This window comes from Sinocyclocheilus rhinocerous, unplaced genomic scaffold (genome assembly GCF_001515625.1).
Source record: "Sinocyclocheilus rhinocerous isolate Xijiao unplaced genomic scaffold, SAMN03320098_v1.1 scaffold534, whole genome shotgun sequence".
NCBI lineage: Eukaryota > Metazoa > Chordata > Actinopteri > Cypriniformes > Cyprinidae > Sinocyclocheilus > Sinocyclocheilus rhinocerous.
Genome location: NW_015646352.1, coordinates 3028833 through 3044500, shown reverse-complemented (window position 1 = coordinate 3044500; position 15668 = coordinate 3028833). Strand labels below are relative to the sequence as shown.

At 35.8% G+C, this 15668-nt stretch overlaps 1 protein-coding gene across 1 annotated transcript in view; it reads right to left on the bottom strand.

The window, feature by feature from the left end:
* Positions 1-15668, bottom strand: part of LOC107707526 (NT-3 growth factor receptor-like) — a 200537-nt gene that overhangs the window by 87478 nt on the left and 97391 nt on the right. Inside the window, exons 5-9 of the mRNA XM_016511587.1 lie at positions 8615-8769; positions 7904-8046; positions 7389-7530; positions 3616-3912; positions 1344-1358 (exon numbers count right to left, since the gene is read on the bottom strand). Coding sequence (XP_016367073.1) covers positions 1344-1358; positions 3616-3912; positions 7389-7530; positions 7904-8046; positions 8615-8769 — 752 coding nt within the window. The remainder of the gene's footprint in view (positions 1-1343; positions 1359-3615; positions 3913-7388; positions 7531-7903; positions 8047-8614; positions 8770-15668) is intronic.

Genomic DNA, 15668 nt, shown 5'->3' with positions numbered 1-15668 from the left:
AATGAATGAATGAATGAATAAATGTTTTTATATTTTTTTTACTTTTGGGGGGGAAAGTAAAACCACAAAATCTTGAAAATGTTTATTTCCAGCTGTGAAATCAATAAATAACTCAATCAATCGATAAATAAAGAAATGTATTTATTTTTTTTAGAAAAGAATATAAATGCAAAATATAGATATACTTTAAATCACCATTCCAATTAACATTTGACAACCAAAAATGTACAAATTCTGTTTATCTTTATTTTGAAAGGTATATGTACAGTATATGCATGATAATGTTTTATCATTTAAAATGACTTAAAATATATTTGTAGCTTACATACATATTGGAGCCACTGTATAAGCAGCATAGATTTGATTTCCCCTCCATGTCATTTTCAATTAATTTTCACTACTAACTACGAATCTACAGACTTGTTAATAAAACAGGCCATAACTTAATTGGTTTCGTCAAACCAGCCTTTAAAAGGCGATGGATGTTTTGTGTTTACTCAGAGTAACTGTTTTAAGACACAAATGTCCAATTCTGCTACTGGAAGGCCACTCTCCTGCAGAATTTATCTCCAACATGCCAGCCTGGAAGTTTCCAGTATCCAAAGACCTTGATTTTCTGGTTCAGGTGTGTTTAATCAGGGCTGGAGCTAAACTCTGCTGGAAGGTGGCCCTCCAGGAGCAGGACTACACAACGCTGGTTTTAAGAGAACTGTTGGGGATTATTCACTAAATATGTCTTGGGGCAAATACTGTTTGATTAGACTGTTGCAAGGTTACTGCCATTTCGACAGTGAGTCCGATCGTAGATTAAGCCGCCGCTATTATTCATATAGTATCGAACCAAACCCTTAGGCTGTTCTTATTTTTCTGTTTTTTACCTCGATGGAGGGCCTGTGTGTATGGCCTGATACTCCACACTACAGTCATCTAACTTCATCCAGAGCTCTGACAGTATCAGTCTGTCATTTGCACAGTTTCTGTGCCTCAACTTGATAAAATATGGTAAATTAAGGTGATATCAGTGTAAGAAACTTTCTCGTGAAGGTCAGTAATTGTCCCTCGGACAGTTTCTTGTGGAAAAGGATCTGATTTTTCTCCCATACTGACAGATATCGGTCACTTTATGCCAAAAATACAAAACAGGTCTAATAACAGCATGCCCAAATATGGCGGCCGGCCATCTGAGAATAAGGCCAAGGTAATTGTTTGGAGGATAGTTGTTTGTTCAGTGCATAGACCAAATTATTTGTTTCTAAATCATTCTTTGTTTTATGATAAACAAACCTAACGAATAAGTTACAAAAATACATGCAGTAAACAATTAAAGGGAGGGAGAAACTCACCATAATCTGGGTAGTCTGAGAAAAGAGGGGAAAAAACACACAGTGGTATATAATTACCAGATATGAATATGTCGAGATCAGCTCTAAGGACTCATGAAAACACATTTTTAAAATGTTATTATACTATGATCAGCATTTACCCTTCAGTGCATTTCTTGTGCAATTATGGTAATGTTCAAATATTTGGTACAAGTCATTTGGTACAAATATTTGCAACAATAATTGCAATATTTAACATGCAATTAAACATTATATTGACATAATTATAATGTTCCTGTGGCTCAGTGGTAGAGCATTGCGTTAGAATTACGCCCATTTAATTGCAGTAATTAGTCCAGTTAATGAGGAACTTGGCTAAAGCAGTGTGTGATCCAGACATAGCTGCTGTTTGTGAGGTTGTTTAGGTGTTGTGCTGTTAACATTTGATTTGATTTGACAGGGTGACGAAGCCGCGGTTGGACTTTAGAGCTCTTCTGTCGCTACGGGAGATGCATCTCTGATCTGCCATGCCAACAGAGCTGTCCCCCTCATCCGAAACAGAGATGAAAAACCTGTGTTTTAGAGGAGAACAGTGAGCTCAGTACAAACACATCCACACTATTTAACCAAAAATTAATTTGCAAACAGGCTGTCAATGCTTGGTGTTATACGACAAAACATTATACATGAAAGATACAATCTCTCTTCCATGGTGAGTTTTGGACATGATTTTTAAGCAATTGGGACCCTGCAGAATTTTTGGAAATTTAGATTTTTTTCCATGTTATTATAGTGTTTGTTATTATTATTATTATTAAATCCATTTCATCATTTCATATAAAAAAGTATATATATATATATATATACCTTTGAAGGTTTTTTTTTTTTTAAGAATTATGCTACATATATACTATAAATAAATAGCATAATCTCAGTTTTTTTTTTGTGTCTGTGTGCAGTATAACTTTACTTATAAATACCTATTTATTTACCTATACCTCTCTTTACTTATACCTACCTATTTAAAGGGGTCGCACTGTAAGTCGCTTTAAGCGTCTGCTAAATGCATAAATTATTATTATAATTATTAAATTATTATTATTATTAATTATTAATTATTAAATTATGTGGAAACAGACATGAGGGTATCATATGAGCTGCATGTATACATGTTCATGTTTAGAGTGCTTATGCAGACAATAACAGTGCCGTGAGGTCAAAATTTTGGGTTTCTGAATGAAATCCCTTATGCTCACCAAGACTGCATTTTTTCATCATAAATACTGTAAAAACTGTATTCTGTATATATACACACACAGATGTTGGGATTGGTCGTTTACGGGGGACTCTCCACAGGCGTAATGGTTTTTATACTGTACAAACTGTATTTTCTATCGCCCTACACCAACCCTACACCTAAACCTACCCCTCACAGGAAATTTTGTGCATTTTAAAATTTTCAAAAAAACACCATTTAGCATGTTTTTAAAGCCTTCTGAATTACGGGGACACAGGTAGTGTCCTCATAAACCAACTTCATATTGTAATACCTGTGTCATACCCATGTCGTTATACAAATTTGTGTCCTCATAAACCCCCCAAACCAGTGCGCGCACACACACACACACACACACACGTGTTCTGAAAACATTTTTTTTTTAAACTGATGCATTTTTTCCCAAGATTCTTACTGAACAGAAGAACAGCATTATTTGAAATTCAGATTTTCTGTAATACACCAAATACACAAAATAATGATCTTTAAAAAAGCATCATATGACCCCTTTAAAGCACAGACTAAACCTAAGTTTTCCAGTTTGACAGTGCACACAATCACACACGTATGCCCGCTATAGCATCACCCCAAGAAATGCAAACTTTCCAATTAAGGGTTTGTATCTATATTTATCTATAAACCTGATGGATTCTCACCTCGGGTGTTAATAAGTTTTTCAGGCAGGGCCTTTAACCGACATCCAGTCTGTTCTGTTTCTCTACACGGCATCTGTGACCTAACAGCTCTAATCATAGAAACCCTCCTCATACACCTGCACCAGTACAAGAGAATTTGACTTTTTTTTTTTGCCCCACACAGGTGGAAAATCAACATAGTACTTTTTGCTGGTATGATAACACTTAGAGTCAAGTTAGTTAATTCTGCATTAATTTTGTCCACCTTTATGGGGAAAAACATTTTCAGTTGTATTTGACAGTTCACTCACTGGGAAAACACTATGTAACTATAGGTTTTAGAATAACAGGCAATGTAAACGTGTATAAATCAGTCACGTACCATCAAAAGGTGGCTGTAGAAAGTGAGCGTACACAGTTTTGACGGCCACGCCCAGGAAGTTGCTGGCCTCCAGAGTGTAATTGCCATTGTTGTGGTGTGTGGGGTTTTTGAATATGAGGCATCCCTCTAAGCTGTCCTGATAGAGATCCATTTCTGGACGGAGGTATTTTGTCGGCTTGATCTCCTCGCCCTTATAGTACCAGCGGAGGGTGGGCAGGGGGTTTGCACGCACTGTGAAGACCATACACGTGTCATGCCACTTCTGCGGCTCCTCAAACTTAATGATGACAGGAGGGACTGCAGGAGAGAAACACAATACTTTTATACAGAAAGGATTAAGTACTTTGTGCCACCGTCCAACATAAATCCATAAACCAATGAGCATGGATTATCATAAACCGTGTTTATGCATGAGTGGGACTTTGGCCTCTGCAGCACAGGTGGTCCGTATGGATATTTGTTTGATCTGCTATCCTGTCTCTTGGACAGGAAGATCCCAGGTTAACTGTCAAGCTGGTCAAGCATTTGGACGAGCGGATGTTTCATGGAATGGAGGCGCAGAGCCAAAAGGTGGGAAACAACTGCAGCCTATAACCTTTTCCATCATCTTTTCCACCCACTGCATGTTTGACGGTAACTGTCAGCAATTATGATGACGTAAATATGTCAAACATCCATATTAAACATTCATCAGGGATCGAATCAGTGGTTCATTCACTTCAATGTGTGGGTTCTACTTACATGAATACAGATATTTTTTTTACAAATTTCTTCTAGAATAAGTTATTTTAAGCTATTAATATAATAGATAAAATATGAACAAAATAAATATAATAATACAGTACTATTCAAATGTTTGGAGTCTGCATGATTGTTTTTTTCTTTCTTTTTGAAAGAAATTCATATTTTTTTCAGCAAGGACACATTAAACTGATCAAAAGTGACAGTAAATACATGTATAATGTTAAAAAATATATATTTCAAATAAATGATATTTGAACTTTCTATTCATCAAAGAATAATAAAAGTGTCACAGGTTCCACAAAAATATTAAGTAGCACAACTGTTTTAAACATTGATAATAATTAATGTTTCTTGAGCAGCTAATTAGGATGATTTCTGAAGAATGGACTGGACTGGAGTAATGACAGTTTTGCCATCATAGGAATAAATAACATTTTAAAATGTATTCAAATAGAAAACACATTTTTTATTGTAATAATATTTCACAGTTTTACTGTTTTTACTGTATTTTTCAATCAAATACATACATGGTGTGCATAAGAGACTTCTTTCAAAAAACATTTAAAAAATCTTACTGACCCCAAACTTTCTAATGGTAATGTACATATAAAACTTTTATCTGATTAACACCCTCTTTTTTTTTTTCCTCCAGTCTCAAGGCCGAAGATTGTGAGAGAGAGAAAGAGAGAGGGAGTGAGAGAGAGACTGACTGACTTTCTCTTATTTCCACAGAATTTGCCGCTCTAAGCAAATCTTATGGTCAATAGATATTGAGTGTGGGAAGAATCATGTTACACTGTTGTTGGCCAACACCATTCAGTATAAATGTAAATACTGATACAACACTGCGACCTCACATTACATTGTAATTGTATCTTGCTGTGTTCTTATAAGGTCTTTAATTGCCTTACTTCATTCCAAGTGGGTGGAAACAGCTTTCGTTGGATATTGTGATGCTGTATTGTGTTTTATTACTGTACACAGTTATTTTTCATTTTTTCCATCTAGTATAATTAATGTCAAAGCATCACAGGCTTTACAGGTACATCTGAAAACAGTTGAATTAATATTTTATTTTAATATGATTTAATATAACAATAATATTCATTTATTATTTTACTGTGGCAATGTATGGAATTCTCAAATAGTTTTAACTAAGCACAGAGGCACAAGCAAATTCAAAGTGGTCTTCATTAAGTACCTTCTTGCTATACATTACCTGGTTAGTCAGCTCTGGAGTTAAGATTAATGCACTAGCTTCATTTAATTATAGAAACTAAAGTATCATTATTGTATATCATCCTGTTGTGTTTTTTGGTAGAGCCACGTCTTTATATATGATCCTTATTTGAGGCAGAGTTTGTCTTTGTTCTCGGCCTTTTCACTTTTTTTTTATTTGTTTGGTTATTGTTTCTCAGGGGTAGGATTTATATGTTTGATTAGAGGCATAGTTTCTTTTTGCCAATTTTCATGAGTTGCTTATTGCCTCAGGGTTGTTGTTTCTTTCATTTTCATTTGGGACATTATTTTTGCATGCCTGCCCCTATATGGGAAAAATAAACTTCCCTTTTTCTTTCTGCTAAAAAATGCAATGTGCATTGATTTTTTTCCCCAAGTGTAATATAAGGCACAAAACACATTTTAAGTCAACAAAAACTGGAACGTTTTCAAGTTTCTGATTCCTAAGACCCCTGCATACCCTTCCCAATACACAAATACAAAAAATACACCACCTAACTCTGCCACAAAGCAATCACATGTAGCCTGCTCCACACTGAAACATGATAACATTGATAAATCTCTCTAATATTTCACTTATAGCCTTTTTTCGTGTGAAAAGTCCAGATGAAGAACAGCCCTCGCTATCATAGATCAATAAACTACACAAATGACTTTCCTACAACACGCTGGGTTGTGTAGAACCTGAGATTTCTTTTTTGTAGGAGTAGGGCTATTTCTGATGAAGACATTTGTCATTATTTTATAACAAATTTCATTAGCCTCACTGTGATTTTTTTTTCCATTATTTTTTAGAATTTAATTTGACAAAGCAGCCATTATTGTACCATAATTGGCTACATTAAAATACTAATAATCATAAAACACAGTAAACTAATATACAAAACCACATTTAACAGGTGTGTAATTTCTGTGCCACTAACATCACTAAACAGAACTACAAAACAATCCAACCCGATCTCATGAAAAAAACAAAAATTTTTACGAGGTGGTGATTTTGTATGATTTCATAATGTGATTTGTATGGAAACATACAATTTTTAGGGAGAAAACTAAAATGTAAGCATGGAGGGCCACCCCTAAACCTAAGTGTCAATACAAAAATGTACAAATAATATTGCATGAATTCATAAGAATTACCTACCATTTCACTAAAATGTAAAAAAGTTATTTGCCATAAAAGTGTTAAAACAATCTGTTGTCAAACAGGTTTCCAAAACACCCCCTCTCTCTCTCTGCCATTGGTCAGTCCATCAGGCAGCCCCGCCCCAAACTCACACCATTGGCTGAACCAGTTGCTATGCTGGGCTGATCGGAATCCTAAAACAAACAGCGATGTTTTGAAAGCACCACAAAGCCACAGTGTTTACACTTTTGAGCAAAACCAACCGACACAACGGCTTACTTTTAGGTGCCTACATGCTAAGCTAGAATAATAGAAAGTATTTTAATAACAAAAATTACACACTTCACCTCTAGCTTTTTGTCGCATAGATTCTGCATTTCTCAGAGCCATTTTGATCAATAGTACTCACTTCAAAAAAAAAAGAAAAAAAAGCTTTCTAGTGATCTCACCTCCCTAAATGCCTACCTCTTTCAAATAAAAGGCAATACAAATTAAGAAACTGAGTTGGTAGCTGTGAGGCACAGTAGCAAGTGATAGTAACAAGCTAAAGAGGCAGACAAAGCCAGTTCTGTGAGCTAGACAGAGGTAGAATTGGCACATTAGAGGCAGTGAGGCTCAATGTAAAGGCATTCGAGAGGCATGGAACAAGAAAAGGGGCACTTACACTGCACTGAAAGTTGTATTGAGGCATTAGTCATCCCAACTATATTCTCTGCAATGCAGGTCAGCATGAAGCTGTTATCGTCTCGGCTGATGTTGACCAGAGTTAAGTTGATGGAGTGAACATTCGGTGGATATTGATTGGACTGGAAGAGAGGAGGACACAATAGCTTTTGAAAACACAACCAAGCTTGCACAGATTCAACAAATGGTTTATGGTGCATACTAGCCACTGTAAGGCTCGGGTGAGTGATTTAATAGATCTTAGATTGGGTAAATTGCATGTTTAATTTTAAACATAAAACCAGACTGTTAGGGATAGAAAAAAGCACAGTTTGCTGGTTTTAACTGGATTAGTTGGCCTCCCAACAGTTTTTTAGCTAGGTTAGATCCAAGTTTTCCAAAGTTGTTTTGTCTACTAATTTCAATATGCCATCTACCTTGACTAAGGTCCTTAAAAGGTACATCAAATCCATGTTGATTGCTAGCCAAAACGCAACAAGCAAAACTCTGCCTTACTTGGTGAGTGTTAATGGAGTGCAGTCCACCAACAGTCCAATCCACTTCCGGTACCGGCACTCCTGACCCATTACAGGTGATTGTCACCCTGTCACCTTCCATCACTGTCAGGTTACTGTGACTTACACTGATCTCCGGCAAATCTTGGTGGGAAATAGACAAGCAGTCATGGTATGAAAAAGAACAGAAGGTATTTATGCTTTATAAGTCAAGCTACATAAGTGAAATAGCTGAGCTCTACTGACAGCATTTGTGGCAAAAATTTCATTGTCATTAATGTAGACTCAGAAAATAACTTTGATTCATCCTTTACTTTACTAAATGCCTTTTTAAGGTCATGACATTAAATAACTGACTGTAATTTTACACAAACAACATTAGGAAGCAATTTTACCACACTAGGCTCATGCTAAAATGTATAATTGTTAAGTTTTAAAGCTATTATTTTAAAGAACTTTTTCCACAAAATCGCCACAAATGCTGTTGAAGAATTTGGATGGCAATTGTCATCATTTACTCACATTCATGTCGATCCAAACCTGTATGACTTTATGATTTACTTTTGCAGAACATGAAAGACGATATTTTAGAAAAAAGTCTGTTTTTGTCCATTCAATGAAAAGACATGAGGGTGAGTAAATGAATTTTTTAGTGAACTAACCCAAGACATTTCTTTCATGGCAACCACAATTTACAGAAAATGTCCTATACCACAGTGAGATATGTTCATGAGCTGTAGAGGGATCTTGGAGACACCGTTGTTGCAGAACAGGTGCTGGTTATGGAGTCCGGCTTCACCTCGCTGCTGCCACAGCTGGATCCAACGGATATTGCAGCTGCAGTTAAACACCACTCCTTCCAGTTTCCTGCCACAACACAATAGAGTTCTTATTGAGGGCGCACACACATGCACACAATGCCAAGAATGTCCATTTAGAAAACCAGCAGAAAACTAGGTGAAGGACAACATTATCCTACAAAACATCAACTTCTCTGGCACCCATCAGTCAACCAAGGCCTGGAGAGCTGCTGGCGTGGTTCCATTTTGCAGCCAGAGTGGGTTCTGTGCCCAGGGCTTTGTGTACGAATGCTTTCTGGACTGCAGCCCTTTCCTGGCCACGTCTGTCCAGCTATTCAGCGTGCCAAATTCACCACTGGTGCCCAGGGCGATCACAGTCCCCGCAAAGGAAGTCAAACAAAACATGAGCTTCTGGATTAAGGCAAAAACTAAGCCGCAAGATGTGATATATAACGTGGCATAATATTTCGGTGCAATCTAAAATTAATACTCGCCAAAAAATAAGTAAAAATTTTCAAGTAAATGAACTGGTCAATTCAAAATGGATACATTAGTTGGTAATTTAGGAACTGCAACATTTTAAAACAAATAGTAAGACTAATCTTAACCTTAACATTGAATCAAAGAATCAACCTGTCTGTCTACTAAAGAAATATGTCATGACCAGCACATATAACAGCTTTTACCTACGTCTAAGTCTTTACCTAAATCATAAGTTTATCTAAAGACAGTTTAAGCCAGAAAAATCTAAATATAATCCCAACATCTTCGATTTTTTTGTCACAGGCACAGTTTTACAAAGACGCAAACGTGGACTTATCTTGTATATGATTACTGCCGTCACTGATTGTCACTGATTTACAACTTCATTTGGCAGACGCTTTCATCCAAAGTGACGTAAAATGCATTCAAGGTTTACATTTTATTAGTACATTCTGGAAATTGAACCCCTAATGTTGCCGTTGCTATATAGCCAAGCGTGTAAAAACTATGAAAATGTATGTAAAAGACTGCAAAATAATGCATTTTTTCATAAAAATATTGCAGTGTCATGCTCAAGACAAATATGATTGCCCCCACTGTTACATTTACAATTTCATTTGGCAGATGCTTTCATCTGAAGCTTATAGTTATGTTTTATTAGTACTGAATACTGAACCCATAATATCGGTGCTGATTGAGCCATGCATATAAAAACTGTGAAAATGCATGTAATAATGCATTTTTTCATAAAAATATTGCAGTGTCATGCTCAAGACAAATATGATTGCCCCCACTGTTACATTTACAATTTCATTTGGCAGATGCTTTCATCTGAAGCTTATAGTTATGTTTTATTAGTACTGAATACTGAACCCATAATATTGGTGCTGATTGAGCCATGCATATAAAAACTGTGAAAATGCATGTAAAAAAACTGCAGTTATATGGCCAAGAGAAATATATTTATATAAAATACTTGCCAGTAAATTTCCTTAATTCACCCCTCATTAGCAAGAATTTGGACCTTGTGTGCGAGTAAAACATATTATGGTTTCTTAAAGGATCTTCTCGATGCTCAGTAACATATGGGATTATTATTGCATACATTTAACTGGACAGACGGAAGGGTGTGAGGTCAAGCCCACATAAAACTGGCATTAGATAGCACCTCCACCCACTACTACCTCACTTGCCCAATGAAGGGCTTCCTTTCAGAACCATCTCTATGCCAATGACTCCAACACCAACTCCCAGTGCAGCTATATCGCTGTGAACAACAGCCACCTCTAGCCTTCTCGGTATCTCATTTCACGCTCCTTCAAACAACCTTTGAGCGCAGCCACCCCCACTCCTGCACCAAGAACAGACATCTTCCACATCAACCTCCTCCAAATGTCTAAATGTCAACTCTGACATATCTCTCTGCGATCATGAAGGCTCCACTGAGAGTTTAGAGGGTCTTCGACTTCCTAGAAATGCCGAGTCAGGGGTGCCGTTTCCAGTGCTTGAAACTATCCTCTTCCCTGCTTATATCTTCTTCTTCACTGGTGTTGAGGGCCAAGCTGAAGGTATCACTGCATCTATTCAGTATATGTGATGGACAAATTCTCAGGTAGCAAATAAAACAAAGAGGATATTACAAAGTCTAGAAGATTTGAGCTAGATCAGTGGTTTTCAGCCATTTTTGAACCCAAGGAGCACCTTTTGTCCAACACATTATTTAAAAGCCCTCCTTTAAGTTGATATGTACCTCTAGTACTTCTGTTGTAATAAATAATAAATAAACTCGAAAATATATTGTCAGTTTAATGTTGTGAATTTATTTTAAAATATTCAATTTTATTTTAGGAATTCATGTAATTTATTGTTCATTATTGTAACTTGTAACTTTACTAAAATAATTATCATTTTATCTCTTTTTTTGATATTTGATTTAAGATTGTGTTAATATAATAATTTAAATAATTTTAACATTTACCCCCCCCCGAAGCAAATTATAAAATATAAAATAATGAAAAAATTTAATAAATATATTTTAATAATAAAAAATGATAGATATATTAGGAGATAGAATGCATATTTAAAATAAATAAACAAACAAAGAAACATTTAAAAAAAACAATGGGAGACATAAACTAGGAGATGGAATGCATTTTTAATACAAAAATAAAACTGGGAGATAGATTAACTATGAGGTAGAATGCATACTGTATTTTAAATCAAATAAAATCAGATGAAAAGCTAATAATAATAACAATAATAATAATAATAATAATAACAAAACTAGTTAGAACTAACTTCTAGTTAAAACTAGATAGATCTAAAAAATAAAAAAATAAATAAAAAAAGTTTAGCAATCATACAAGACCATACCTGCAATTTCTGCAGTGAGCCTGTTCAAATGCTCGCAAAAAAAATATCATTAAATTAGAAAAATTTATTTTAATATATAACATTAACTGTTAGAATAATACTTCATAATTACACTTTTTGTCAGACTAAAGGTTAATTTTCCTCTGAAGTCCCCAAATGTACTGATTTGGGAAATTGTATGAAAACTGCTTTTATACTTTTATCTACCATAGTTACTGCGAGCTAAGAACAGGGTATAATCGCCTTTGTTACGTTTTATGCTTACTCCTCGCTTAAAGGGCTTCCAGCCGGCAGGATCCTGCAGCGCTGCGGAGGGTTCCAGATCTGATCTCAGTGGGAGTCTCTCCCCTTAAGAGTACGAAATATTAAGCCCGCAGGATATGTCTCACCTGGCCTGCAGCCTGGAGGAGCATGACGGCTTAAACCTCTGCACGCTCATTCATTCATCAGTTGGTGCGAGTGAGATAACCTTTCTCATTTGCAAGATAGGGCAGGAGATAGAGGCATATGAGCTGAATCCCATGCATATGAAATGGGCTGAACTGTAAGCTCTGGGAAACAGCATTGTTGCTCATTTGCACAAATGAGGGGGACATTTTTCGAGTGAATCTTTAAACAATTTTGTCGGCACGTTCTGCACAAGGACAAGCGCAACCGGCATTTCAGAGCTTTGATGAATAATGATCAAAGGAGAGCCTAAGTAGTTTCTCCACCCTTTAAAACTAAATTAACACGTCTAATGAGAAGACTGCACGTTTCCTCTCTTACTAAGCAGTATCACGAACAGTTCATGATGGAGAAAGAACTCACACAACATGCTTAATTTATAGCCCACGTCTTATGACACTCTTGATTAGCAGTTCTAAACTAGTTGGTTACAACCCAAAAATGAGCCGCAACAGGCCTGTTCTGTTGGGTCACAGATGGCAGAGGAAAAACAATGCTAAATGCTAACAATAAAATGCAACTAACCATATAGGCCTAATCTAGCTAGGATAGTAAAACAAACTGCGCACATAGCCTCTCTGCACCAACAAAACTAAGCCTACGCATTTGGCATTTGTTTTTTGTAACTAGACTCCCCAACTATCCAAGCTGGCATTAAGCTTGTTTTCTGGTTTCCCCAATCTGGGCAAGCTAGTCTTTATCAGGTTTAGGTGGTCACCCAGTCTGACCAGCTGACTAGTGTCAAAAACCCCATCTAAATAGACCAGCCTAACTGGTTTGGACAGGCTAAGAGACTAGGTAAGCATAACATTCAACTAAAGGTGGTATTGCTGGTTTTATTTGGTTTAACTGGTCTCCCAATGTGGCCAAGCTGGTGTTTATCTGATCACCAGCAGACAAGTGTCCAAACCCCTCTAAAACCATCTAAACAGTGGGCCAGCTCACAAGTGTCCAAAACCCTTCAAAATCAAAATAGACCAACCTAACCAATTTGGCCAGGGTAGTCAAGCTAACCTGCTTAGGCTGATTTAACTGGTCTCCCAGAATGGCCAAGTTGTTCTTCAGATAGTTTCCTACCAGCTTACAAGTGCCAAAAAACTTTATAAAATCATTTAAACAGATCAGTCTAACTGGTTTGGCCAGGCTAAGAGACCAGCTAACCATATTAGGCTAGATTACCTGCTACAGTAGAAGAATTCAAAAAAGGTTGTATTGCTGGTTTTACCTGGTATTTCTACCTATCAAAGATGGTGTTCAGCTTGTTTTCTGGTATCCCAAGCTGGCTTAGCTGATCTCATCCAGCATGACAGATGTCCAAATCCCTTCTAAAAGACCAACTTAACCAATTTAGCAAGAGTAGACCACCTGATTAAATGAAATAAATAAAAAAATAAAAAAAGAGCTGGTTTAGCTGGTCTCCCTCCCTCACCAAACTGGTGCTAAGCTTGTTTTATGGTTTCCCCACATGGTCAAGCAAGTGTTTAGATGGTTTCTCAACCAGACCAGCTGAAAAATTCCCCAAATCTCTCTAAAACCATCAAAAGAGATCAGCCTATCCAGCTAGTTTAAACTATTTCTCCAGCAAGCAAAGCTACTATGCTCTTGTTATGAGAGCTAATTTACAGTTACTGAGACCTTAACTATTTTCATACCTTGCGAACCTGAATAAAATATCAAATTAACCTTTCGAAAGGTCAAGGTGACTGATTGCTGGAGAAGAAAAGGAAAAACACAGGGGACATTGATGCATCAAGCCTGGGTGCTTAAAAAATGCCCAAATAACGTAGTCTAAAGTACATCCGCCTAGCCGACATGCATTATGCATGCACTTCCATACCCGCACCCAGCCAAACGAAGGGACGTCATTGAATAAATCCACTAGAGCATTGAACGGTGGGTCAGGGGAACGCACATACTGATAAACAAATGGGAATATACACACATCTCATGCCTTAATGAAAAACGTCGCCACAATGGAGGTGACAAACAGTGGTTAGCTTCCTAGGTAAGACAGAGAGTAGAATTGAGCCTTTATCATATGAATCAATTCAAAAGCTCTCTAAAAAAGGCGTGCACAACACGAGCAGAATTTATACATAAATAATCAGAAGATTGCGTTAGCGTATGTTCAGGGAGCTCTCAAGACATGATGTGTAAATGTCAGCTATGCATTGTAGATGAGTTAGCCCATACATACTAACTCAACTAACGCTCTCCCTGGAAACACTTTTCTATTAAGAAGGAACCTGGAGGAAGTGAAAGACAACATAATCCAGATTTAATGACAATTGAGAAATACACCTGCTGCTGGTTTATTTTGGGACTGGTTAGATTTAGATTTGAAACAAAGCAAAGTCAGTCAGAGCAAATGCAAGGTTAAAGCCAGCGAGTGCAAGTGAAGTGTAGAGGACAGCTGGGCACACCTGTAATGTTGCAGAGCACTTTGCCTTAAGACAAAATGGCCTGACAGAACCAGGCTTTAACAGTAGGCCTGGATGTAGACCGACAGACCCATTCAGATTCATTATACGGTGGCAATGAAAGGTTAAGCTAGGGGATATGGCTCTGACGGGGTGCTCTACAGTTTCAAGCTGCTGGGGTCATGCGTTGTGACATATCACAGTTGGCAGCAGTTTAAGCTCCAGCCATTGAGGTCCTAACCTGAGCGTCTAATGCTTTCGGAGGAGACGATTCTATCCACATGCATATGACTAAATTCAATTTGGGCCATATTACTCCAGGTGAAAATGCAAAGACAGTATGCCAATGCATATGGAAGATGAGGAGATGGTATCTGCATTTACTTAAAATAAATATTATTAAAATAAATGCATAAAAAAATAAATACACGGATTAATATATAAAAAGTATAACAATAACAATGATGATAATAAATATTTGTATATACAGTACATAGTGAAAATCAGGAACAAATAAGATAAAATAAAATAAGGCATTTAGAAAGTAGTAAAACAATAATAATAATAATAATAAATACTATCCAAGTATTAAAATATAAAATACAAAATGAACAATAATACTTAAATGATTATACAAAATTAAATATATAAATAATATATTAAAGTATAGATATAGAATAATAATAGTAATAATAATGATAATAAACATTTATATATGGTAAATAAAGCAAAACAGGCAAAAATTAAAATACATTTAAAAAATATATTTCAAAAACTAAATAATAATAATAATACATGTATTAAAATATACATTTATAAATATAAACCTACAAATAATAATTAAAAAATTAATTTGACAAAAATAAATGCATAAATAATATATAAAATAATAAAAATACAACAAGAATGTTTATATACATTATATAACGGCAAACAGGTAAGAATAAATAAAACAAAATTATATATGCTATATACATAACATTTTTTAAAGATTACATAATAATATAATCTGTATTATTATTATTATTATTATTATTATTATAAAAACACAAAACCTTAATAAATGAGACAAGTGAAATGAAAAGTGTGAGTAAGGTTCTATTCAGTGGTATCTGAAATAACATGTAAAATTACAGATGTAATTTAGACAAAATATATCCCCACTATGAAAACTGTTTCCAAATGAACCTATTAATGTCCAAAAAAAAAAAAAAAAAGGAAGATGCTTAGGGAAGTGCTGTCT